The sequence below is a fragment of the Balaenoptera borealis genome (genome assembly GCF_965194805.1).
Source record: "Balaenoptera borealis genome assembly, chromosome: 6".
Classification (NCBI taxonomy): domain Eukaryota; kingdom Metazoa; phylum Chordata; class Mammalia; order Artiodactyla; family Balaenopteridae; genus Balaenoptera; species Balaenoptera borealis.
This window is the reverse complement of record NC_138863.1, coordinates 11,636,265-11,660,564: the sequence shown is the minus strand read 5'-3', so window position 1 is coordinate 11,660,564 and position 24,300 is coordinate 11,636,265. Positions and strand designations below refer to the sequence as shown.

Below are 24,300 nucleotides of genomic sequence, written 5' to 3'. Positions count from 1 at the left end.
TCCCAGGAGGGCAGAGATAGTGTTCTGGTCCCTGCTGTATCCCCAGCACCTGGAATAGTACCTGGAACATAGTAGGTGCTCAATAAATATTAGTTGACTGAACAAATGAATGAATAATGAATGACTGAATGAATAAATGAAAGGATAGAGATGATTTTTTGTCATGAATATACTTATAGATTCAAGACATACAATATATATATCACTATAAATTGGAGAGAGGTACAATTGAATTCTATCTCTATCAGTCTCTTTTAACTAGAAAGATTGATACTGGGGAGAGTTACTTACTGGTGGCCCTGGAGATCCTCTGGCACCAGGAAGGCCTGGGTAACCTTTTTCTCCAAGCCGCCCAGGGAGTCCCAAGTCTCCTTTACTCCCTTGCCTCCCAGGAAGTCCTGGAGGGCCAGGTGGGCCTGAGGGACAAGGCTGGCAGGCACAGAGCCCTGTGCTTCCTAGACAGAGGATAAAAGGCAGCTTTGTCAAATTTCCTGAATGAAATCCCAATAAAGTCTTTACTATACAAAACCAATAGTGCGAATAAGAACAAAAAGGGTCTGATGTGCACAATTCTTATCACAGACAACTGATAACATGTGATGTGGAGAGCACAGGGCATGACCTGGGGGTAGCTATGGTCTATGTGGGTGGACATATCATTTCCAGAAAAATGGGGTGTTCTGTGTCTTAATAAACTCAAACTGACAAAATCTAGGGGAAAAGCCGATGTCTGATTCTACGGAAGAAACTTTGAAAATAAGAAAGTTTCTAATTTTTAAAAGTTTAGAAGTCTCTTATTTGGTTCCTACTTAAAAAAAAAGGCTCTTAATTTGGTTCCTGCTGAAAAAACAACAACAACAACAAAATTGGTTAGAGCATAAACTCTGGGCATTTAAAGAATCCAAACAATATGTTAAGAGGGATTATTGATTGTATTGCATGTTACAGCTACTAATTCACTACAATGCATTTTCTAATCATCAGGACCTTTAGTTTAAAAAAATGCCTTTAGGATAGTCAAACTCCTCAGCTCTCATACCCACCTGACTCAGTTGGTCAAAAAGGCACCAAACAATTTAGGGTGTAGAAACATAGAGCTATAGGGATTTGATGAGTCTGGGAAAGATGGAACCCACAGAGAGAAACCAAAGTAAAGATCAATACTGTCCTATCTCTGCTTTTTTCAAGGAATTGAGAGGATCCTGTGGAAAAAGTCATCACTTTGAGGCAAATTTCATGGCAGGTAAGTGTCTCCTTTATACTGTAAGATATGGATTTGACTTTTTGGTAAGTTCTAATCACCTCACAAGCACACAGTGAGTTAAGTACTCACAGGGGTAACTAAGGTGAGTGAAAAATCTAAATGAAATGCCACATTGTACATTTCATAATGCCTCCCGATCCTCCATATGTTGTTTTCTAGAAATCCTACTTTGATGCATACTTGCCTTTTTCTCCTTTTGAGCCTCTTCTTCCTGGAGGACCCACTTTGCCTTTTATTCCTTGTGGTCCAGGAGGCCCAGCACTACAATATACAACTTTCCAGTGGGAAAGCGGGCGGGCAGAGAGAATCACACAATTTTTGTGAACATCTGATATAGAACATCTGATATAGATCTGATACAGAACAAGTAGAGCTTGGTGTGTTCGCATCCACACCATCCCCTCAACACCATTCTTTCTTCCATTCCTTTCTTATGATTCTTTCTCTCTGCTATAAGAATATGTATACAAATAGACCATATAATTGTCACAGCAAGCTTCTGCTACCATAACCATTGATAACACTATCCCTAATCTCAGCCCTAATTTAGTGGGTTGCAGAGCAAAGCAGTGGATAATAAAACAAACAAATATACCAAAACAAAACAAATAAATAAAAAACTAAAGGTATATGGCAAATATATTTTTCCCCTTCAATTATCAATAATTACCTAATAAAGCATAAAGCAGAGTTTGTAAAAGCAAAAATTCAGAGACATCTGATTAAAAATGATAGATAAAATGCAAACAATAAGTTCCTTGTCTCCCCAAATACCAGTAAGATAATAGACAGTAAAAGAATATTATAAAAAGGTATAATCTTTCAAGACAAAGAAAAAGAGAAGCAAAAGCAAAAAAAAAAAAGTAAAAAGATTTAGCAGACCTTAAAAAGCTGAATTCCAAGCAGGCTGTGGGGAAAGCAGAAAAAGAACACAATTTACCTAGAGAAATCTCTTCCAAAGTTCAAGAATTGGTACCTCTGAAGTAGAATGACAGGGAGACCCCAAACAGGATGATTGGTCAAAGAAGCAGTTAAACAGTAAGAACACCTTCTCAAAAACTGCAGCAGGAAAAAACAAACCCCCTCAAAATTGGAGGAAACAGACAATGCAGTAAGAAGAAATCTTTAAAATAAACTATATAGTTTAAAAAGCAGACAAGGGAAGGCATTTCATTCCTGAAACAGAAACAGGCTGCTGCAAAAGGAAACAACAACAAAAAAAAAAAGAGAGAGAAAACAACAGCAACAACAAAATCCTCAGAAATTTTTAAAAAATGGTCATGAAAGCAGAAATTTAAAAATTCAGGAGAAGACTTGGAAGATGGAGTTGAGGAAGTCTACCAGAAAGTGTTACAGAAAAATAAAAAGGTGAAGAATAATAGAGTGAAGATTTGAAAAACAGACATGTAGTATTGATTCTCTAACAGACAAATATATTGAGTCCAGAAATAGAAAACAGGGGGAAAAAAAGGAGGACAAAATATCTTCAAAGAAATACTTCAAGGGTTTCCTTGGTGGCGCAGTGGTTAAGAATCCACCTGCCAATGCAGGGGACACGGGTTCAAGCCCTGGTCTGGGAGGATCCCACATGCCACGAAGCAACTAAGCCTGTGTGCCACAACTACTGAGCCTGAGCTCTAGAGCCTGCGAGCCACAACTACTGAGCCCGTGTGCCACAACTACTGAAGCCCACGTGCCTAGAGCCCGTGATCCAAAACAAGAGAAGCCACCTCAATGAGAAGCCTGTGCATCGCAATGAAGAGTAGCCCCCGCTCGCTGCAACTAGAGAAAGTCCGCATGCAGCAATGAAGACCCAACACAGCCAAAAATAAATAAATAAAATAAATACGTTAAAAAAAAAAGAAATATTTCAAGAAATTTTTCCAGAAATGAAGGATTTGTGTTAAATTGCTCCTAGTGCCTGCAAATGTACCCACACAGAGGTAAATCACAGTGAAATTTAAGGACATTGAAAACAAAGGAGAATTCCTATAAGCTTTCAATAAGAAAAGAGATTTTAAACAAAGAATCAAGTATCTAAAGGTTACTGGACTTCTCAGTAACAGCACTAAAAAGCAATGGAAAATGCCTTCAAAAACCTGGAGGAAAAATTATTCCAATCTAGAATTTTATATTCAACCAAACTATCAATCAAATTCCACAGTAGAATAAAGGTATTTCAAACAGTGAAGATACCCCAAATATACACATTTTCTCACAAAGTAAAATGAGTAAATCATTAGAAGAAATATATGAGTTGTGGAAACAAAGGGACCCAGAGAGACAGAGAGTCAGAGAGACAGAGACAGACAGAGAGATACAGACAGAGAATTCCTAGGATAATGGTGAAGGAAGATCTCCAGGCAGTGTCTCAGCATCAGCTTTTAAAATTGCAACCTGACCTAATTTAAACAGGTCAAAAAGCTCCAGATGAGATTTATTCAGAGATAATACTAGTAATGAGTTAAAATGTATGATTAAGAGATGTATACAATTCCAGATGGTTTGAGGTTGAATTAGCAATAATTGAAAACCAAGCAAACACACAAAGATATGACAATTATTACCAAACTGTTATGCTGGGGAAGTAGTATCATATATTATTATATGGCTAAACTGGTGAATAGCATTTATATAACCCTTCTGTGTAAACACTGCATATTTATTTAACTAAAATTATGACGATAACTATATTGATAGGTTGTAGGAGTGGAAAATGGCCCTTCTGTGTAAACACTGCATATTTATTTAACTAAAATTATGACGATAACTATATTGATAGGTTGTAGGAGTGGAAAATGGCACATGTGTGGTGGGTGGGGAAAGAGGTGAATTCACCCGCTACAGAGGAAAGTCAATAGATAATGCGCAAACTGAAAAATTAAGAAATAGCAACACAAGTATGTTGAATGTCAATATAGAGGCCAATACCAAGAGATCCAGCTAATTGTGGGGAAAATATTGCCCCTGGGGAGGAAGGAATAGGAGAAGGGGTTGCCTGGGATGGTAGTTTTTTCACAAAAGGCTTTGTAGAGCTGTTTGACTCTTAAGCCAGGTCCATACATAACTCTATAAAAATGACAACTACATTTAAATAATAAAAATTGTGTTAATTTACAACATTCTATCATCATACTTAAATTCCCATCCAAATATTTTCACATAATTTAAGTGACATGGTAGTCCAACATCAGTTTACTTTTTTGTATTATTGATACTACTAACTTGGCTTATGAAATATTAGATAACTTTTTTAAAATTTGGAAAGTCACATTTTCTGAATGATACTGCAAATATCACACGCAACATAAATGCTAGTGAATGTGAATGAAGAGCACTTTACCATCTGATCCTGGAGGTCCCGGCAACCCTGGCACTCCAGGCAAGCCGGGTGGTCCCTGGTTGCCTGGTTTTCCTGGAGCAGAATCAGCTCTCCCAGGAACACCAGCTGCCCCTGGAAATCCTGGATGACCAGAAAACCCTCGTGGCCCAGGGGGTCCCATCATGCCTCCAAGAGAAATCAAGAATGAAAACCACACATACTCTCAGATTACATTTTTCTGTAGAAGAAATCAAAATCAGTACATTCTTCTTAGGCTGTGGAATTTTTTTAAGGAAAAAAAATGTAGTTAAAAAATAACTGAATATCCCAGCCGTCAGAATGCCTCACCTCCTTTGAAAGCACACAAGTGGTAATAAAGGTTTAGGGAATCAGATTTCCTTACCTTTTTGTCTATTCTTTAGGATTATTGGAAAAGAAATATATATTATTTAATTAAAATTATTTTTAAAAATTTCCACTTTGATAACTTGATAAAAAATAACCTGAATAAACACATTAGCACATATAGTGAATTAAAATACGGACTCACAGAAAGACAAATACTGTATGATATCACTTACATGTGGAATTTTTTAAAAAAACAACTAGTGAAAATAACAAAAAAGAAGCACATTCACAGATATAGAGAACAAACTAGTGGTTACTAGTGGGGAGAGAGAAGGGGGAGGGGCAAAATAAGGGTAGGAGATTAAGAGGTACAAACTATTACGTATAAAATAAGCTATAAGGACATACGTAAAACAAGCAGAGTATAGCCAATATTTTATAATAACTATAAATGGAGCATAACCTTTAAAAATTGTGAATCACTATATTGTACACCTGTAACACATAATACCGTACATCAACTATAGTTCAATAAAAAATTTAAAAAATAAGAAAAAACTAAATAAGGTAATACATTAAATCATGTAGATAGGTACATGGCATATCATTTTAAGCTGTTTGTTTTTATAATTATCATTGACTAGTAGAATTTAATGAGAAAACTGGTGTTGCCTTTTAGATACTAAAATGTAATATTTGGATATGCTTGAGATATACTTACATGGAGACAGTCTTCTAATCTTTTATCCCAAATTAGCACAGCCAAAAAAAAAAATGGGACTCACATAATTACCTATGTAGATGTAAAATACTATAACCACTTAGGTTTGTGGAAAAGCAAAGAGGTGCTAGGTTTGAACCTGGCCCCTCCCTCCCCAGCCACAGGTACTTAAGTAGGTTATTTAACTTATTTAATCCTCTATATCTTCCTCAGAGGCTTGTAATGAAGATTAAATAAAATAATCCACATAAGGAGCTTACTGCAATATCTGGCATGTTCTCAGTGAACGACTGGATGTTCAGTGTGTTTACAGGAGGTCAAAGTAATGCAGCAGCAGCTAAATCCTGCTTCCCCTTGACATGCTACTTCCCCCTCGCTGGTGGCTTTGGCTTCAAGACAGCTGGAAGCCTTGGTGTGAGAGTGACCATTACTCCTAGCTGCTTCTTCCTAAGCATGCCTGATTCCAGGATCTCTCTGGGGAAGACTGACATTATCAAAGATGGCGCCATGGTAGCTCTAGTCCCTCACGCTCTTGTAGAACCTTGACGCTCCCCTAGCAAGAGGTGGAATGTTCCCCTTCCCTTCAATGTACCAGCCTTTTGTGGTTGTTTGGACTAATGAAGTATGGCGGGAGTGACACGATATGGTTTCCAAGGCCAGATTATTAAAGAAGATTCAGCTTCTTCCTTGTAAGCGAAATGCTTGGACTGGAGTCCTGAGGCACCACAGAAGCAATATCACTGCTCGGAAGCCACCATGCTGCAAGGAAGCCTAAATTAAGCACAGAGGCACACAGAGAGGCTTGAGACTATATGAGAAATGAAGGAGAGAGATGTCTGGCCAGTCCTCATGTTTCAGTTCCAGCCACTATGGATGCAACCAGATGAAAATCCCTGCTCCAGAATCGCTCAGCTTAGCCCTTCCTGAATTCTTGAACCACAGAAAGAGTGAAGGGGAATATACTGAATGTTGTTGTTTTAAACCACTAGGTTTTGGGTTATTTGTTCAGCAACAGACAATTGAAACCCTGTCTGTCATCAGTAATGTAGCATGCAAGTTAAATTGATGGCTTTTGTTATTGGGTGCATATGTGCTGGGGCTTTACATGTATTTTCAAACATTATCTTTACTCCTTCAACAACCTTGAAGAGTTCGTACCTTATAGATAAGGCACAGGAAATTTAGGCCAAATATGAATACTAATAATCGTAGCTAACACAGTGAGTCTTTACTATATCCCCAGTTGTATTCTAAGAACTGTATACATATTAATTCTTTCAACTGTAACAAGAACTCCATTTTGCAGACAGGAAAACTCAGGCACAGAGAAGTTTAATAAATGCCCAAGATCACACAGCTTGTAAGTACTAGAACCTGGAACGTTTTTAGTCCATTGTGTAAATGCATAACTATTTCACTATACTATACTGATTTGGAAGGTTGGGATTCAATCACAGGTGCCTGACTCCAAAACCCAACTTATCTCATGGTAAATACTATAGATGACTATAAAATAAATATGTATAATAAAGGCTACATACAAAGGTATGTTTAAAACAAAATGAACATGTACTCCTGTGGACTTGGCTACCATCTTGTCTTCCTAACAGTCCTAAGACCTGACTCAGAATCTCCATAATCAGTCACTGGATGGCCCCAGATGCTGCCTGCTGTCTCGTCCCAGTACCAGGGAGAAGGCTCAACCAGCTTCCAACAGGCAGAATGGGTTACAGTGTATGGCATATCGCAGCCTCAACCACCGACTGATAGGACATGAAATCAATTCAGTTGTGGCCAGCATTAAAAACTTTTTTTTTTCAAAAGAAAAGAATGGAATAGAAAATAGAGTGCATCAGATACCCCAGAGATATTATTTTGTGAAATTTGTTTTTCAACCATATGTATGTATGTATGCGTATATGTGTGTAATGTAATGTAAATGTTATACAATATAAAATTATTTCTTACTATAGGTTGGAGTCAAAATATGGATTCTTTCAAAAAAGATTTTTGGAATTAAGAGGCTTCCTGTTATACTTGGTTTGGAATCTGCTAGAGACAGGTGTTACTTACTCCCAGTGGGTTTTGATTTCAATCTGCTGGAGGTAGTATTTTATTATAAACAAGCCCGAAAGGAGAAATGTAAGAGCAGAGTCTAGTGCCTCCCGACCAACAGAGTATTCTGTGTGATTTATATAGTTCTGGGTCAATTAAGCCATGGCTGCGATATCAAAAGAGTAAATGAACTAAACAAAGCTTTATTTACTGCCTTTGTGGTCATCAGATCCTACAAAGTAAAAGCTAGCTTCGTGAAACATTAAAAAAGAACTTTGTAGTTCACAGTTGAACATCTCAGGAAACTTCTAACTCCTCAGGAACTATAACATGAAACAGATCGGATAAAATTACATTTATTCCAGACTTTTCTCCCCACATGTTTAATCAGTCTTCCTGGGTTCACAGAATGCAAATATTCCCTAAACTTCCATTCTTAATCTCACTGGGAATATTAACTAAGACAGCTCTTGAAGGAGTTCAAAGTCCTCGTGTCAACAGGATTATTTCTCAGGCCTTCCATCAAATATTACCATGAGCCATAGGGGTTTTTCTGTGGGCGAGAGGGCTGTTGTTTTTTTGTTTATTTTTTAACTAAGTCCGAATCAAAATTTTATTTTTTAATTTGCAATTTTGTATTTCCACATTTCATGCAGAAGATTTAAGCTGGGGCCTAGGTGGATGAACTAAATTTCAACAAGTAGATGTCCATAGAGAGAGCCTTCCAAGAAAGTGGGAAAGACCTAAAGACACACTCTAACGCTAGCAGCAGTTCCCATATCTTAACTGCATCTGGTAATCTTGTGGGAAGCCTGTTTTACATTCATATTTCTTATCACACCCCTGAGATAGTGATTGAATATTTCTGAGGTGCAGTCCAGGAGCCTGGATTTCTTCCAATTAAATGATTAATTGGTTTGAGCTCCATGCTTCTTAATCCTGGCTGTGCATTAGACTTAAGCAGGGGCTGGGGGCGGGTGGTGGGTACTTCCCTGGCGGTCCAGTGGTTAGGACTCCGTGCTTCCAATGCAGGGGGCGTGGGTTCCATCCCTGGTCAGGGAAACAAGATCCCACATGCCGCGCAGTGCGGCCAAAAATAAAAAAGTATGGGGACACTTTTATAATAGCAGATGCCTGGGTCCATCCATCCCCCAGAGAGTCCAACATTCCTGATCTGGGGTAGGCACAGCCATCAGTATTTTTGAAACAATGCTAAGGTGATTTTAATATCAGCTAGAGTGGAGAGCCCCTGGTGTGCAAGAGGATGCAGCAAACCTGACATGTAAAAGCCATACCTGCACAGACTTCCCCTGGTCTACCAGGGGGACCAGGGGGACCTGGTGGTCCAACAGTCCCCGTTTCTCCATAGCGGCCAGGGTGCCCTGGATCCCCTGGAGGCCCTGCCAAAAATAAAGGCATAATGTATACAGTAAACATATATATACATTTAAAGGCTCACGCACAATCACTTTTTGTGAGCCTTGTTAAAGTACAACAGGAGATTGTTTTGCAGCTTCTCATCACGTTTAAAGTGCAATATCTTAGACCCTCCTCTGCAGACACATGAAGTAGTGCTGAATTTGTCATTGATCTAGGCTGCTTTCTTCCTGGAGGCGGCATCTTGGCAGGTCTTAGTCAAATGGTTTCACACATTTCTAGCGATTAAAAAACCTACTTTCTGAAAGGTAACACAATAAAAATCCCAGCATGCAGTTCACCCACTAAAATAAAATTTGGTGTCTTATGGCTGATAGAGACAAACCAAGATGCACATCTCTACTTGCACTAGTATAATTATACATTCACGGTAAAAGTTCACATATTTAGCCTGCCGAGTGTGTAAACTACAGAAGGACTAGGCCAAACTCTTCTTTTGGAACTGCGCAAATCCCGTTTCAGCATAATTTATAGAGAAATTGAATGGAACACAAACCTTTGAGTGGAAGAGCTGGAGTTGCCAAAACCCCTGGTGGTCCTGGGTGCCCGTGGTCTCCAGGATCTCCCTGAAATCATTCATTCATTCACTTTTCTTAGAAATATTAACCTTTTTCACATGTTTCCTGGCACTAAGTAAATATTAGCATCACCAAGAGTGCATTCATATAGGAAACAAAGCCTATAGGCTGACTAGAGAAATAAATAGCTCATGGTGGTCTAAGAGGAACAAAAGTATGAGACCTCCCACCTACAAGCAGAAGTTAACAGCCAACTGGGAAAGTTCTCCCAAAAGAAAAAAAATTCAAACTCCAAAAATGCTTCCATGTGCATCAACTAGATACCTCTGAAGCCATGAAGTTTCTTGGATCTATTATGAGCATTAATGTCTAACTTGCACTCTAGAACGAATAGTTTATTTGCCTATAGGATCTGAACCTACATTTTATTTTAGCAGCAGATACTGTCCCCCTTAATTGTGTCACCTTAATGCCACCATGGCTTGTCCTGCACAAGTGCTGAAGGTGAGGTCACATAAAAAGGAATGAAAAAATGCAGTGGTGTTCAAAGCAAAGAACTCTCCACGGTTCCCTCTGTTTTTAATCATGATACTGTATAATCCCTATGGAATTTTTGAATCTCTCATTATTATTCACCTTCAAAAGGATCATTGCTCAAATGTAAAATGTAATCATTACAACATGCATTAAAATAATATAAGCAAAATGAACTCAATTTTGAATGATTCTTTGAAATATTTAAAAAAATAAATAAGATAACATAAGGGATATAGGATGTTATCAGATAGGCTCACTTTTTTACCTTTGGACCAAGAAATCCAAACGGCCCAGGATCTCCAAACACTCCTGGTTCGCCCTACAAATAACCAAAAACATGCCTTTTTTTATTTTTATTTTTTAAAGCATATATAAAGTATTTATTTGTATGCACATATTTACCTACAAAATTTACAGGAAATAAAACAATGCATAATATATACAGTGTTGTTTTCATGAGGATCAAACAATGAAGGTAATTGCAGAACGTCACGGATGAAACATGCCTTTTTTAAAAAACGTGATTGGGTGACAAATTATCTCATTCCCATTTAATCTGAATGACACATACTCACTGAGATTCTGTACAAAATCTTAACACTGCTTTGGGGTTGCATCAGACAGTTTTGTGCTTTAGTTTTTGTACCCACAGTGAAATCATGTAACTTATAAAATAAATGTGTTTCCTTTCTCATTACTGTGTGGGAGTCTACAGGCCCTGGTACAACTTTTGAATGATACTGAATTGCATTTACTAATGAATATGTATTTATCCTCTCTATAATTATGTTCATTTACCTTTAATCCTGGAAAACCTGGAGATCCATAGAAGCCAGGGTCCCCCTAATAAATTCACAAAAATCAACACAACCAGAATTAAAACAAAATACATAAACCAGTTCAGTGAATCATTTTTCGCCTTATGAGATTGCTTCATTGGTATTTAATCTTGTCTGCAAAGGTAGCTGAATAAAGGAAATAAATATAAAAGAGATTCCATTTCTTTATAACATTTGCTATTTTAATTGATCTTTAACCTTATTCAAAAAAATTAATGTCCTTGACAGTGCTTTAAATTAAGAACATAGTTTTGTTGTTTTTGCTGTTCTTCCATTTCAATTTATTTATTTAATGCTTGCACTGGGCTAAATATCTTTGAATCATCGCAACATAATTTGTCTAGAGATTAATAGTTGCTCTATGCATTATCAGCAATGAAAATTCCTATGGAAGTCAATATTGTCTCGTTAAGTACTAAATCTGAGTCAAATAAACTCAATGCCCATGCTCACCAAGGTCTGGCCTTCATAGTGACTCTATGAATGGGGATCCCATTAGTGACATGTGTGGAGATGTTTGAGGCCTGATGCTGTAGTTGTTTTCTAGCTACTGCCCCTAGATCAGTACCTTCTTTTATCAAATAGGCTCAAATGAACAATTCCAAGCTACTATCACACTGACACTGAGCCAGTGAGAAAATGCCACGATCCCATTACTTCCTGCCAATTCTCCCATCTTCTGCTTGCCTGTTTTATCCAAATAATGTCCATGAAAGGGATGCTCTGGGGTACTTAGCTATCACACAGTTCTTGCTGACCAAGATATAGTATTCCTCTTAGAGATAATCTCCATTTTTGAACTCTCAGAAATATTGATCTAGTCTTATAAAAATGTGAGAGAGAAATGCCTCCAAACTCACTGAAGTTAAGGACGCCATGAATGATCCTTACCCGAGGTCCTGGAAACCCAGGAATACCTTTCTCGCCTTTTGTCCCAATACCGGGTTCCCCCTTAAAGAGATGACACTTTTAGAGGAGTTCAAGCAACAGTATTTCAGCAAGACGAATGCAAAAACAAAACGAGAAATAAAAATTATCGCCAGCAGCTTAAAGAAAACAGCTACTTTGGAAATAGTCTTCCTACAGAATTATGATAAAATATTGAAAAGTTCTAGTAACATATCAGCATTTAAAGCAGTGATAATAACCAGGTAAAAAATTTTAAATTAAGATAGCACATCATACAATTTTTTAAGTTCTTTAAATAAATTACCTTGGGTCCTGGTGGTCCGGGAGGTCCAATGATTCCAGGCGTTCCTTTAATACCCTAAAAATCACAATGAATATAATCTGGCTTACTGGCTTTATTCAACATACTGAGTTCCATCTCTTTAAGAAATTACCTCTTTCAACAGCCATTCTCCTAATTTTTTAATAAGGGATTACTCTTCAACTGTCGGTAATTAGCAACTAAGATCCAAGCGCACCTTTGAACCTGACACTCTTCAGGAGGCCAGTTCTGTGTAAGAGGTGTAGCATTGTTGGGCGCGGGGCGGCAGCGCGGTGGCGGGGAGCCACCATGGAACCAGGGCAGCAGATGCAAGCTGGGAATGCAGCCACTGAGAGGAGAGGCTCATTTTGAGCAAGGTAGTGAAACTGAATCCAGTAATTGAAAACTGACAAGAGAATGTGCACATGGCATCAGTAACATCAGTGCTGGAGGCTGACAAAGGAATTAATATTTGCCAAGAGTCTATTACATGCTCGGTTCTATGCATGTCACTTTTCAATTATCAAGGCATCAGATCCATATGTAACATTTAAAGGACAGCTGGATTTCCAGTGGTATTTTCAGCGACCATATCAAAGACATGAATGGGGGACTATATCCTGGAGGACATGTCACAGTTTAGCAGCCCAAGCTAGGTCTGCCACTCAACAGCTGGGTAAACTTGAGACCACTGGTAACCTTTCCAAGTCTCACTTTTTCAACTCTGTATAATGGAGCTAATAATAGTACCAACCTGTAAAGGTTACCTTGGGATCAAGGCAGCATTGCATGTAGGTGCTCAGCTCTTTGCTGGCACAGGAACATGTTCAGAAAATGTTGGCTATGACTACTTTACCAAGGTAACATATGGATTGAGAATTACCTTTTCTCCTTTATAGAGACCAGAATCAGGGGGCTGCACCAGAAGGGTGGGTCCTGGAGAACCCTGTTGGCCAACCTCACCCTTTTAAAAAAATCAAGATAATAAGAATTTCATATTAACTTTATTTTGAAATAAAAATTGAAACTAAGAAGACTTTCACCCACATATTGTGGTATAATGCTTACAAGCCTGTATGTCATGGATTTAAAATAAAAGTCATGGCAAATACATAATGTAATTTTAAATGTTTATTGTTTTTCATAAATAATATATACTTACTGTTAAAAATGAATTTAAAAAATAAGTGATCCATAATCCTACCAACCAGAGGTAATCTCTATTAAAACTTTGGTACAGTTCTTTGTGGTGTGTGTGTGCTTGCATGTATGTGTGGGTATATAACTGTGTATACACACATGTATACATATGTCTACATATACACATATGTGCATAATATGCATGTGTGCATGACTAAATGGTGTGTTAAACATAATTTAAAACTCTAATAGAAGACTTTTATTCAAAAAGACATGCACCCCAATGTTCATTGCAGCACTATTTACAATAGCCAGGTCACGGAAGCAACCTAAAGGCCCATCAACAGATTAATGGATAAAGAAGATGTGGTACATATACACAATGGAATATTACTCAGCCATAAAAAGGAATGATATTGGGTCATTTGTAGAGATGTGGATGGACCTAGAGACTGTCATACAGAGTGAAGTAAGTCAGAAAGAGAAAAACAAACACCATACATTAACGCATATATGTGGAATCCAGAAAAATGGTACAGATGAACCTGTTTGCAAGGCAGAAATAGAGACACAGATGTGGAGAACAAATGTATGGACACCAAGGGGGGAAGAGGGGGATGGGATGAATTGGGAGTTTAGAATTGACATATATAAACTAATATGTATAAAATAGATAACTAATGAGAACCTGCTATATAGCATGAGGAATTCTACTCAATGCTCTGCGGTGACCTAAATGGGAAGGAAATCCAAAAAAGAGGGAATATATGTATACCTATAGCTGATTCACTTTGCTGTACAGCAGAAAGTAACACAACACTGTAAAGCAACTATACCCCAATAAAAAATATATATATTATAATGAAAGTAACACTATACAATAATAAACATAATTTAAATGTAGAATATATTTATATTTTTATATTTTATTAAAATTTTAAATCATTTAATACATTTTACAACACTATTTTTTGCACATTTTCCTATCATATTGGGTGGGCCAAAAGGTTCATTCAGTTTTTTCCATAAGATGGCTCTAGTAGCACTTAGTTGTCTTTAACTTCATTTGAAACAATTTTGTTAGATTGTACGTGACAGGTGTCATATCAGCATGCATGTAAAAAAAGACATCAAAATTGGTGAATTTTTGTGTAGCCATTTTAATATTGAAGATGGAAGAAAAAAAGCAACATTTTCGGCATATTATGCTTTAAAAGGTAAAAACGCAACCGAAACACACAAAAAGATTTGTGCAGTATATGGAGAAGGTGCTGTGACTGATCGAACGTGTCAAAAGTGGTTTGCGAAGTTTCGTGCTGGAGATTTCTCACTGGATGATGCTCCATGGTCGGGTAGACCAACTGAAGTTGATACGATCAAATTGACACAATAATTGAGAACAATCAACATTATACCACGCAGGAGATGGCCGACATACTCAAAATATCCACATCAAGCACTGAAAATCATTTGCACCAGCCTTGGTTATGTGAATCGCTTTGATGTTTGGGTTCCACGTAAGTGAAAAAGACTTTCTTGACCATATTTCCACATGTGATTCTCTACTGAAACGTAATGAAATAGTTCTGTTTTTAAAACAAATTGTGACGGGCAATGAAAAGTGGATACTGTACAACAGTGTGGAATGGAAGAGCTCGTGGGGCAAGCGAAATGAACCACCACCAACCACACCAAAGTCTGGTCTTCATCCAAAGAAGGTGATGTTGTGTATATGGTTGGACTGGAAGGGAGTCCGCTATTATGAGCTCCTTCCGGAAAACCAAACAGTTAATTCCAACAAGTACTTCTCCCAATCAGACCAACTGAAAGTGGCACTCGACGAAAAGTGTCCAGAATTAGTCAACAGAAAATGCATAATCTTCCATCAGGATAATGCAAGACTGCATGTTTCTTTGATGACCAGGCAAAAACTGTTACAGCTTGGCTGGGAAGTTCTGATTCACCCGTCGTATTCAGCAGACATTGCACCTTTGGATTTCCATTTATTTTGGTCTTTACAAAATTCTCTTAATGGAAAAAATTTCAATTCCCTGGAAGACTGTAAAAGGCACCTGGAACAGTTCTTTGCTCAAAAAGACAAAAAGTTTTGAGAAGATGGAATGATGAAGTTGCCTGAAAAATGGCAGAAGGTAGTGGTACAAAAGGGTGAATACGTTCAATAACGTTCTTGGTGAAAATGAAAAATGTGTCTTTTATTTTTACTTAAAACCGAAGGCACTTTTTGGCCAGCCCAATAAGTACTAGAACCTGGAATTTCCCCACATCATGACGTCTTCCAATATATTTTTGGCAAGCGTGTTAAATGGCTGTACCAGAAATTTCCCAACCACATTGGAACTCCATGAGAGTGGAGATCAGGTCTGTCTCGCTAAATCCCCACACCAAGCACCAATCCTAGCCTGGCAGAGGGTAGATGCTCAATATCTATTTACCCACAGTTGTTGAAAGAGCCCCTCACCAACTCTTAAGCATTCAGATTGTTTCCAGATGAGCTGCCACCTTAAAGCACTTGTCTAAAGTTTATCCTTACTTAGTTTTGTGTTTCAGCAGAAAGGACTATGGGTGTGAGGGGTGGACGGTGTGTTGCTCAATGCTTTGGGTCACAGTTATTCATATTTTAATTTATGTGTGACGTTTAGGACTCTGATGAAATTTGGCAAGTTAAGCTAAACAAATCCGTAATTAAACAAATTGTTACTCCAGATTATATTATCAGAAATATTCCATGTCTTTGAGCTAGGGGGAAGTGTGTTATATAAATTAAATTGAATTTACTGTTAGGTTTTGTCAGAACTGTCATTTTATAGTCAAGGGTAATGGTGTCATAATAATTCAGCAAAGACAAATTCTCAGCCATAAAGCTGGGCAGTGACGAGAGAATGAACACAAGTTAAGCGGTAATCAGAACTGTCTCCTCGACTCGGGTAGCCCATACATTTTAACGTCTGCTCCTCCATGGAAAAGGGAGTTCTTACCGGGTCTCCCATTTGCCCCTTTACTCCCACGCCAGGATTACCCTGGAAAAGAAAAGAAAAAGGAAACTAATTGCTTTGGAATATTAAAAAGTAATCACAAGTAATAAGACTTCTGGTTAAGCAATTTGTTGAAGTGTATTTATTAAATACTTTGGGAATTCTAAAAAGAGGGAAGACATGATTCTGACAAATATTAGTGGTCACTTATCTCATTGTACACGGACTTCATTTGCGTATCTTACTCATGGCCGCCTACCTTCAACCCTGGACTCCCAGGAGGGCCTGGAGGTCCCTAAATCAACAGCAAAAACACACAAATCAGTTATCAGTGATGGAGATCAGACTGTGCCCTTATTGGTTGTCCCAAGCTCCTCTTTAGGAAACGCTTAATTTTGAAACACACATGATGGACTTCCTACCACGGCTGGGCTGCTTGTCCCACCCAACCCCCTCCTGCCCCCCACCTCCAGGGACCTGTGCTTCAGGAGGGACTCAGGCTCATAATGGTGCGTGTTGGCTGATTCATCAGGTGATAATCTCGAAAAGAACCCATCTCTGCCTGAATTGCCCAAGACGGCAATTCTGCTTTCTTTTGCTTTATTTAAGTATCAGGCTTTTAGAGAGACAGACTCAGCAGTGCTGTACTTACTGCTAACCCTGGCTCTCCCGGGTATCCCACTGGGCCTGCTGGCCCTCTCGCTCCCCTTGAGCCCTAAACACGAGAAAAATCAGTGAATCCGTTACCGAAAACCATAATCATCGTTCATGGGAGAGCTGCCTGCAATCCCAGGTGGATAAAGTACACCTGCCCTGCTGCGTCTTCTTGGACAGTAGCCCTGACACAGCTGGGAAAAGGGCACCGAGCTGGCAGGCGGTAGCACTCTGGTGGGTGTGACTAACTCCTACGTTTGGGATTCAGTTAAGACCCAGAGGTCAATCTACTTATTCACAAATAAATCTTGTAGTAGCAAAAGTAGAGAACAAAGAAACCTTGTTACTCCTAAATTCCATATATGTTATAAATTTAACATACATCAAAATGCTTTTACAATATTAATATCACCTAGCATTAAATAAATTAAAATATTAATGTAGTTATACTCTAATATATCCTTTCAACGTGCCCTGTAAGACCAGTGTGAATAGAAATGTCCCCAATTCAAGATCAAGGCAATTCAGCCATAAACAATTTTCTGCAACATGTTAAGTTACAGCATAATAACACACAAATTCACAAGGAAAGGTTATAGTTGGGCAGTTCTAGAAGTATGGAGAAAGGGGCTCGGTTCTCCCACTCACTCTGCCCATGTCAAATGATTTGAGAGTGTGCAATGGCATTACTCTCTCCTAGAGAATGAATTGGTATTTATTTTAACAGTGACACCAAGGTATCTCATTGATTATGTAGACTGAGCTTCCGGAGTAGTAAGGAAAAACCAACCTGGGAAAGTAATCCTGTCAACAGCTAGAAGTTACCAAACAAAATTATAGGTGAACCATTAGGAGGCAAAATTGCTTTCAGTTTTAATCTTGTGAATATTGATGAATTGGAAAGACAAATATAATCATTGAATTACGAATTCCAGGAACACGAAGATAGGGCAAAATATTAAATATAATACACAATTACTGATTCAGCAAGCAAAATAATTTTCACTGGACATATATTATTTAGGTAGTTTCTAAGCGGAATTATCTTCCTAAATATTAAGGGACTATAGCTACCCAAGCAATACCAAATGACCATTGCAAGATAGAAGAGAAAGGTAAGCCAGAGCTTGCTGAGATTCAAGGATGGCTCTGTGGGCCCGTGACCTGTGCAGTCACATGGCTTCATGCTTGATTTAATGCTCTGCTGTCAGCATCTTGAAATTTGTAATAATTTTTGAACAAGAGACCTACATTTTCATTTTGCACCAGGTGGGCCCTGCAAGTTAGGTAGCCGGTCCTGCTGAGATGCAAACTAGTGGAGACCACAGGCTATTTGAGGAGCAAACAGAAGCACACGGCCTGCCCAGGAGACTTACTGGTAAGCCGGGAGGTCCTGGGTCCCCTCTGTCACCCTGCAATAGTATCAGTACATTGCATTAGAAGAGCAACACCATTTCCCTAAAACACACAACATAAAAGTAAAAACACACACACAGGACTTATTTGGACTGTCTGTGCAGTTTGTTCAGTTTTTCAGTGTTGAACAGACAGCTGTGGAAGGGCTCTATGGAGGTGCTTTTCCGTCTCCATTCTTAAGCCCTGAATTCTACTTCTACTCAGCTGAAACCAGGGAAAGATTGCTGGAGTCGGGAGGACATGGAATCAAGATGAGATTTCATCTCTCAGTTTAAAATGTTCTAAAGAAAAAAAAAAAGCTCTAAATTCTCGATCCAGTGGTCCCATTTCATCAGTTTAACTGTCTGTCATCTGATTGGCAGACCTTTCCTCCCTTAATTAACACCTTGTTATCACCCCGGAGCAGATGTAAAGGGAATTCGTGTGGAAACCCTCTCTGCCTCCGGCCCCCGTGCACATCTACTGCTTTGTGACTCTGCCCTGAGACTCTACTCACTTTAAAGGATCAAGGGGTGTATATTCTCTTGAATACAGACTCTTTTTTTTTTTTCAAAATGTAAAATATACCGCAAAATATAGATACGATAAATTTTAACATTTTAACCTTTTTTAAGTGTACGGTTCTGTGGCATTAAATACATTCATCATGTTGTGCAAGCATGTTGTGCTTCCATTGTCCAAACTTTTTCATTTCCTCATGGAAACCCTGTATCCATTAAATACTAGCCCCCCATCCCCCCTTCCCCAGCCCCTGGCAAACACCATCTACTTTCTGTCTCTATGAATTTGACTACTCTAGGGACCTCATCTAAGTGGAATCACACATTTTCTGTCCTTTTGTGACCAGCTTATTACACTCAGCATAATGACCTCAGGGTTCAACCATGTTGTAGCATGCTTTAGAATTCCCTGACTTTTTAAGGCTGAATAATATTGTGTTGTACGTGTGTATGTACTACACTCTGTTCATCCATTCATCAGTAGGTAGACACTTGGGTTGCTTCTACCTTTTGGCTATTGTGAATATGCTGCTATGAATATGGGTGTACAAATATCTGTTTGAGTCCCTGCCTTCATTTTTGGGAGAACATATCTAGAAGTAGAATAGCTGGGTCATAGGGTAATTACACGTTTAAGTTTTTGAGCAATCACCCTACCATTTTCCACAGCAGCTACACCATTTTACATTCCCACCAGCAAGGCACAAGGGTTCCGACTCTTCCACATAATTACTAACACGTTATTTTGTTTTTCTTTTTCTAATAATAATCATCCAAATGGGTATGAAGTGGATATAGGCTCTTAAAACCATTGTTTCTCCAAGGTTATTGATCTGCACGCCACTTTCATTAGGGATCCTCTGTTTCTCTTTAAGGTGAGGAATTCTCTACATTCATCTCCCTTTCTGTCTCGCTTGTTCTTTCTTGCACAATTACCAAAAAATACTCACCATAACTAATACTGTACTGTACATTATATTTTACAGTACATGGCAGTATAAATTATTATAACCTATCATCAGCACTGAGAAGAAGGCAGGGTAGATATTAATTTTCTTTCACAAATAAGGAAAATGAGGCTCAGAGAGGTTAAGGGGGTTGCTTAAAGTCACAGTAGTAGGTAAGGGTCAGTTCACTCCTTCCAATACATCATACTGGTTCCTAGAATGACTGTTTTTGATGCTAAGTTTATGAATGTATCATTTAAGCTATAAATAGAAGCATAGTGTTTCCTGTCTAACAAGTAAGAATAGGCACAGAGGCTCTAAACAAATATTGTAAGCTCACTTAAGGGATCACCACTTAGGTGTGTCCACTCCAGGTGGCACAGAACTTGGACCCTGATAGAGGCAATCTAGGACTACTTTTATCTAATTATTGTAGAATATCTTTCCTTAAGAGAAATGACCGTGTCTTGAAAATGTACTGTATCTCTCCTCTTGAGTTTATCATATCTAGCGATCTCCTTCTGCTTATCCACGGCTACTCAGATTAGAGAGATGCGGTGGTCATTCAAGAGTTTATTTCTGAATATTTGTACATCATTCTCTGTGAAAAACACAAAAGCATTTCATTTGCTAAGGATAGTGCTCTCAGGTTTCTACAATTTTCAAGTTCAATGGTGGTGACTTCTATCATCGTGAATGGTAAGTATTAATATCACAATATTTTAACTACAAAGTAATTAATAATTCTCAGCTGGAAGTGATTTTTCCCCCAGGAGACATCTGGTAATGTCTGGAGATACTGTTTGGGTGTGTGTGTGGGCGGTAGGGGTGTGTTACTGGCATCTAATGGGTAGACGCCAGGGAAACTGTTCAACATCCTACAATACACAGGTCAGCCTCCACGACAAATGATTAACTGGCCCAAAATGTCAATAGTGCCGAGGTTGAGAAACCCTGAAATAAATGTATTCATTGCAACTCTGTGAGAATCATAGGGAGGGAGGGGAATTTTGCAGCCAGAGAAGCTAAAGCCAAGTGCCTTCACACAAGAAGTATGCGCCATCCCAGAGGGTCAGGGTAATGCTCAAAACCAGTGTCCTCAGAGACATTTTAAAGGAAATCTCAGTCTATGTGTTTTCTGCATGGATTTACTTATACAGAAAAACATTGTTTTAAACCCACCTTGATTGTAAAGCTTACCTGAATACCTTTAATGACACCTAAAATGAACACTGAATTTCCTTTTTCTCCTTTTTTCCCAAGAAGGCCCTGAAAATAAAATATTCACTTTAAGAGAGGAAAAGAGCATATTACTATTTCTGTATTTTCTTTTGCAAATGAAATATTACTCACCAATAAAATTACCATTATAATTATATTTCACTAGTGGAGATTTCTTTATTCTCATTTTTATTATCATCCTAAGGTTGTCATATATACTTATTTAATATTTGGTTAAGATCTATTGAGGAATCTCTTAAGACAGAATCTCTATGAATATATTTATAAATATATTACAAATATTTATATATATTATATCTAATATATTTATAAATATGTTACAAATATTTATATATATTATAAATATGTAATATATTTATATAGGTTATATACAATACTAATACATTTATAGCTGTTTACTAATTATTCAGCAGGAAAATTGCACTTTTCTTCACAACATAATGCACATAATACTTGTATTATACTTATAAGTAAACAATTTTGCACTTGTCAGTTAATAATTTATGCCCTAGAAATAGCAAAAAAATTATTTTATCCATTTAAGTATTTGTATTCAAAACAGAGCCTAGTTATCCGTTGTAAGATTAACTTTTAAAAAAACATAACATGTTCCTTTTAGAAGGTTTTTATACATAGCTGCAAGTTTGTTTACTTAGAGTAATTTTTGAAAGTGAATGAAATACCTTAATGTACTTTCTCCCCAAAGTTTTCCTACTTAATATCTTAATATCCTACTTAATATCATAATACATCTTAACTTGGTTACCACATGAAAATTCTACCCTCTTCATGTATCAAGATTTCAAAGTTAATCCCTCTTAGGAGGGTGCTTGACTTTGCTTCCAATGGGAGATACTGAACAGTTTTGTGGTAAATTACGTCAATGCTTTCCTTGAGAAATCAGATTTGCCTACACAAGCAATTGTTGCTTCGCACAGTCCCAATACATGTGAGTTTCAGTTCCACAAATAAGTTACATCACACCAGTCCTCCAACCAACTGGTTCAAATTTCAGTTAGCACTGTGTATTAATTAACTGAGTCACTGCATAAAGCACAAACATCACTGCTGGCTCATTGGTCCGCAAATCACTACATAAGTAACATGTGAATCATGATCACCAGCTGAGCATATCACTCCTTTCAAAGTCTATCAGTGACTGGTCACTAACAGCTGTTAGTTCACACACAGACAACGAAGTATGTAGCTGTGTTGCCCCTTGTCTCCCAGTGATAAACCCAAAGGACACTTCATAAAAACAAATCGTTGAAAGAGAGGATTGCCAAGAAAGATGAAAATGCAGTGAGGAAATGAAAAATGCTAACAGTGGAGGTGAAATTCAAATAGAATGTAAGTGGAATTAGGGAAGGAATAGATATTGTGGGAATGTTGTCACTGCTGTCATTCAAGCCAGAGGGACTTAGGAAGGCAAACTTAATCAACATAAAAGAGGGAAGTGGTTGTGACCAAAAGGATGAAGATGTGCCAGAGGGAGTGACACAGGCAGAAGAACTTCACGTTAAAGAAACTCTCAGAGATATTTCACCACACTGGAAGCTGGTCTAAGCTTAGAGAAGAGTATGACATTCACCAAAGCATAGAAAACACAGTCACTTCATGTCCTAAGTTATGGGACCAGAAGACAGCAAGCACAGTTCAAACCGCCTTGGTAAGTTTTTACAAAAGAAAGAAAACCCTTTAATTTTCAATGTTTCTAATGCTTTAGATTACAATGTACTAAATAAATATTAGTTTAAAATTTTTTCTCTATATATTTATGATGTTTTAACAAAATATCTTAAAGGTCATGGAACGATAGTAATTTTCCCATTGGATGTAAAGGCTGCTTTGTGTGCCTTCAGATTGCATGCCATTCTTAACATCTCACACTGTGTGCAAAGTGAGCACTGCCCATATAAGAAACGGATCAAGGGAAAGAAAATTGCTTTGCAAAGAGGTCATTATGACAAACTTCAGTACTGTGGTCAGTACTACATGCTGTGTTCAAGCTAAAATCGAGAACCCGGCTCTCCTGAATGTTCACGGATGCGCAGTAGAAAGAGGCATGATCCAATTTGAAGATCTTAAGAGACGTGCATTCACCAGACTGCACTTGAGCCCCCAAGGGGGCTGAGTTTGAAAATAAAGAGTGGCTGAGGAGCTTAACAATGGGAGTTCGTTGTTACTTGGTACCACAAGAAAAATGTGAATATGGAAATTCCTTTTTGAGTTTTGTGTTCAGATCGATCGCTTCTACTACGATCTGGAACAAAAGGAAAACTCACAGAAGAAAGCAAGATGACTGTGGTGGTGATGAGGAAACCTTTTAGAAGGAATCTCAGGAAATGATAATTAAAGAAATGGAAAGGCTGAAAAACAGTCACAGAAAATCAGCTTTGAAAGAGTAAATTATCTCTAGTCTTTATTTAAGTGAGAAAAAAGGAAAAGAAAGAGAGAGAAAGGAGATATAAGTGGTAGAGGAAAGGGCAGTTCTTGCTGAAGTTATGTTTAAATAAAAGTCCAAATTTTTGAAGGAAAAATAAAAAACTAAGAGCTGTAAAGTTAAGTGTTGGATATTGTCAGCTGTTTCTGGACCTCCATTCCAAATCTCTTCCATTTATCTTTTTGCATTACAGGAGCTAGAAAGCTAAAAACTACATTTCCCAGACTGCTTTGCAGCTGGGTGTGAAGTAGGTTCCACCTGGGAGATGTACTTATGAGATCTGGGAGGCAGAATTGAGGAAGACATCCTCTTCGGGTACTGCTGATGCTGCCAAGCAGGAAGTTAGAAACTTGAGTGTTTGCTGGTGTCTCGACATTCAGAAGAGCGGCCAGTGGTTGAGGTGCAGGAGCAGCTTCTGACTTCTGAATCTCAGCTAAGCCATGTGAGCCCTTGAAATCAGTAGTCCCATAGTGACCCTGGAGTTTCAATCCTCCAACCATTATAATAAGTGCCAAATTCCTGGTATTAAATTCCTCTGGGCTTGAAATACCTAGAGGGGTTTATGTATCTGCAGTGAACCCTGAATGATAAACAACCTAAGATTTGCTAAGTGGCCTCCCTTCCCCTATTATCCATTCTCTGTATGGCCGCCAGGAGCATCGTGATAGAACATCAGTCAGATCATATTTCTTCCTTCCTTAAAACCATCCAGGG

At 38.1% G+C, this 24,300-nt stretch overlaps 1 protein-coding gene across 1 annotated transcript in view; it reads right to left on the bottom strand.

Moving 5' to 3' along the window:
- Positions 1 to 24,300, bottom strand: part of COL4A4 (collagen type IV alpha 4 chain) — a 135,910-nt gene that overhangs the window by 62,886 nt on the left and 48,724 nt on the right. Inside the window, exons 8-22 of the mRNA XM_082396293.1 lie at positions 21,102 to 21,170; positions 18,415 to 18,450; positions 17,037 to 17,099; positions 16,644 to 16,679; positions 16,388 to 16,429; positions 13,135 to 13,215; positions 12,255 to 12,308; positions 11,933 to 11,992; positions 11,001 to 11,045; positions 10,468 to 10,521; positions 9,644 to 9,713; positions 9,006 to 9,110; positions 4,608 to 4,772; positions 1,445 to 1,538; positions 292 to 451 (exon numbers count right to left, since the gene is read on the bottom strand). Coding sequence (XP_082252419.1) covers positions 292 to 451; positions 1,445 to 1,538; positions 4,608 to 4,772; positions 9,006 to 9,110; positions 9,644 to 9,713; positions 10,468 to 10,521; positions 11,001 to 11,045; positions 11,933 to 11,992; positions 12,255 to 12,308; positions 13,135 to 13,215; positions 16,388 to 16,429; positions 16,644 to 16,679; positions 17,037 to 17,099; positions 18,415 to 18,450; positions 21,102 to 21,170 — 1,134 coding nt within the window. The remainder of the gene's footprint in view (positions 1 to 291; positions 452 to 1,444; positions 1,539 to 4,607; positions 4,773 to 9,005; positions 9,111 to 9,643; positions 9,714 to 10,467; positions 10,522 to 11,000; positions 11,046 to 11,932; positions 11,993 to 12,254; positions 12,309 to 13,134; positions 13,216 to 16,387; positions 16,430 to 16,643; positions 16,680 to 17,036; positions 17,100 to 18,414; positions 18,451 to 21,101; positions 21,171 to 24,300) is intronic.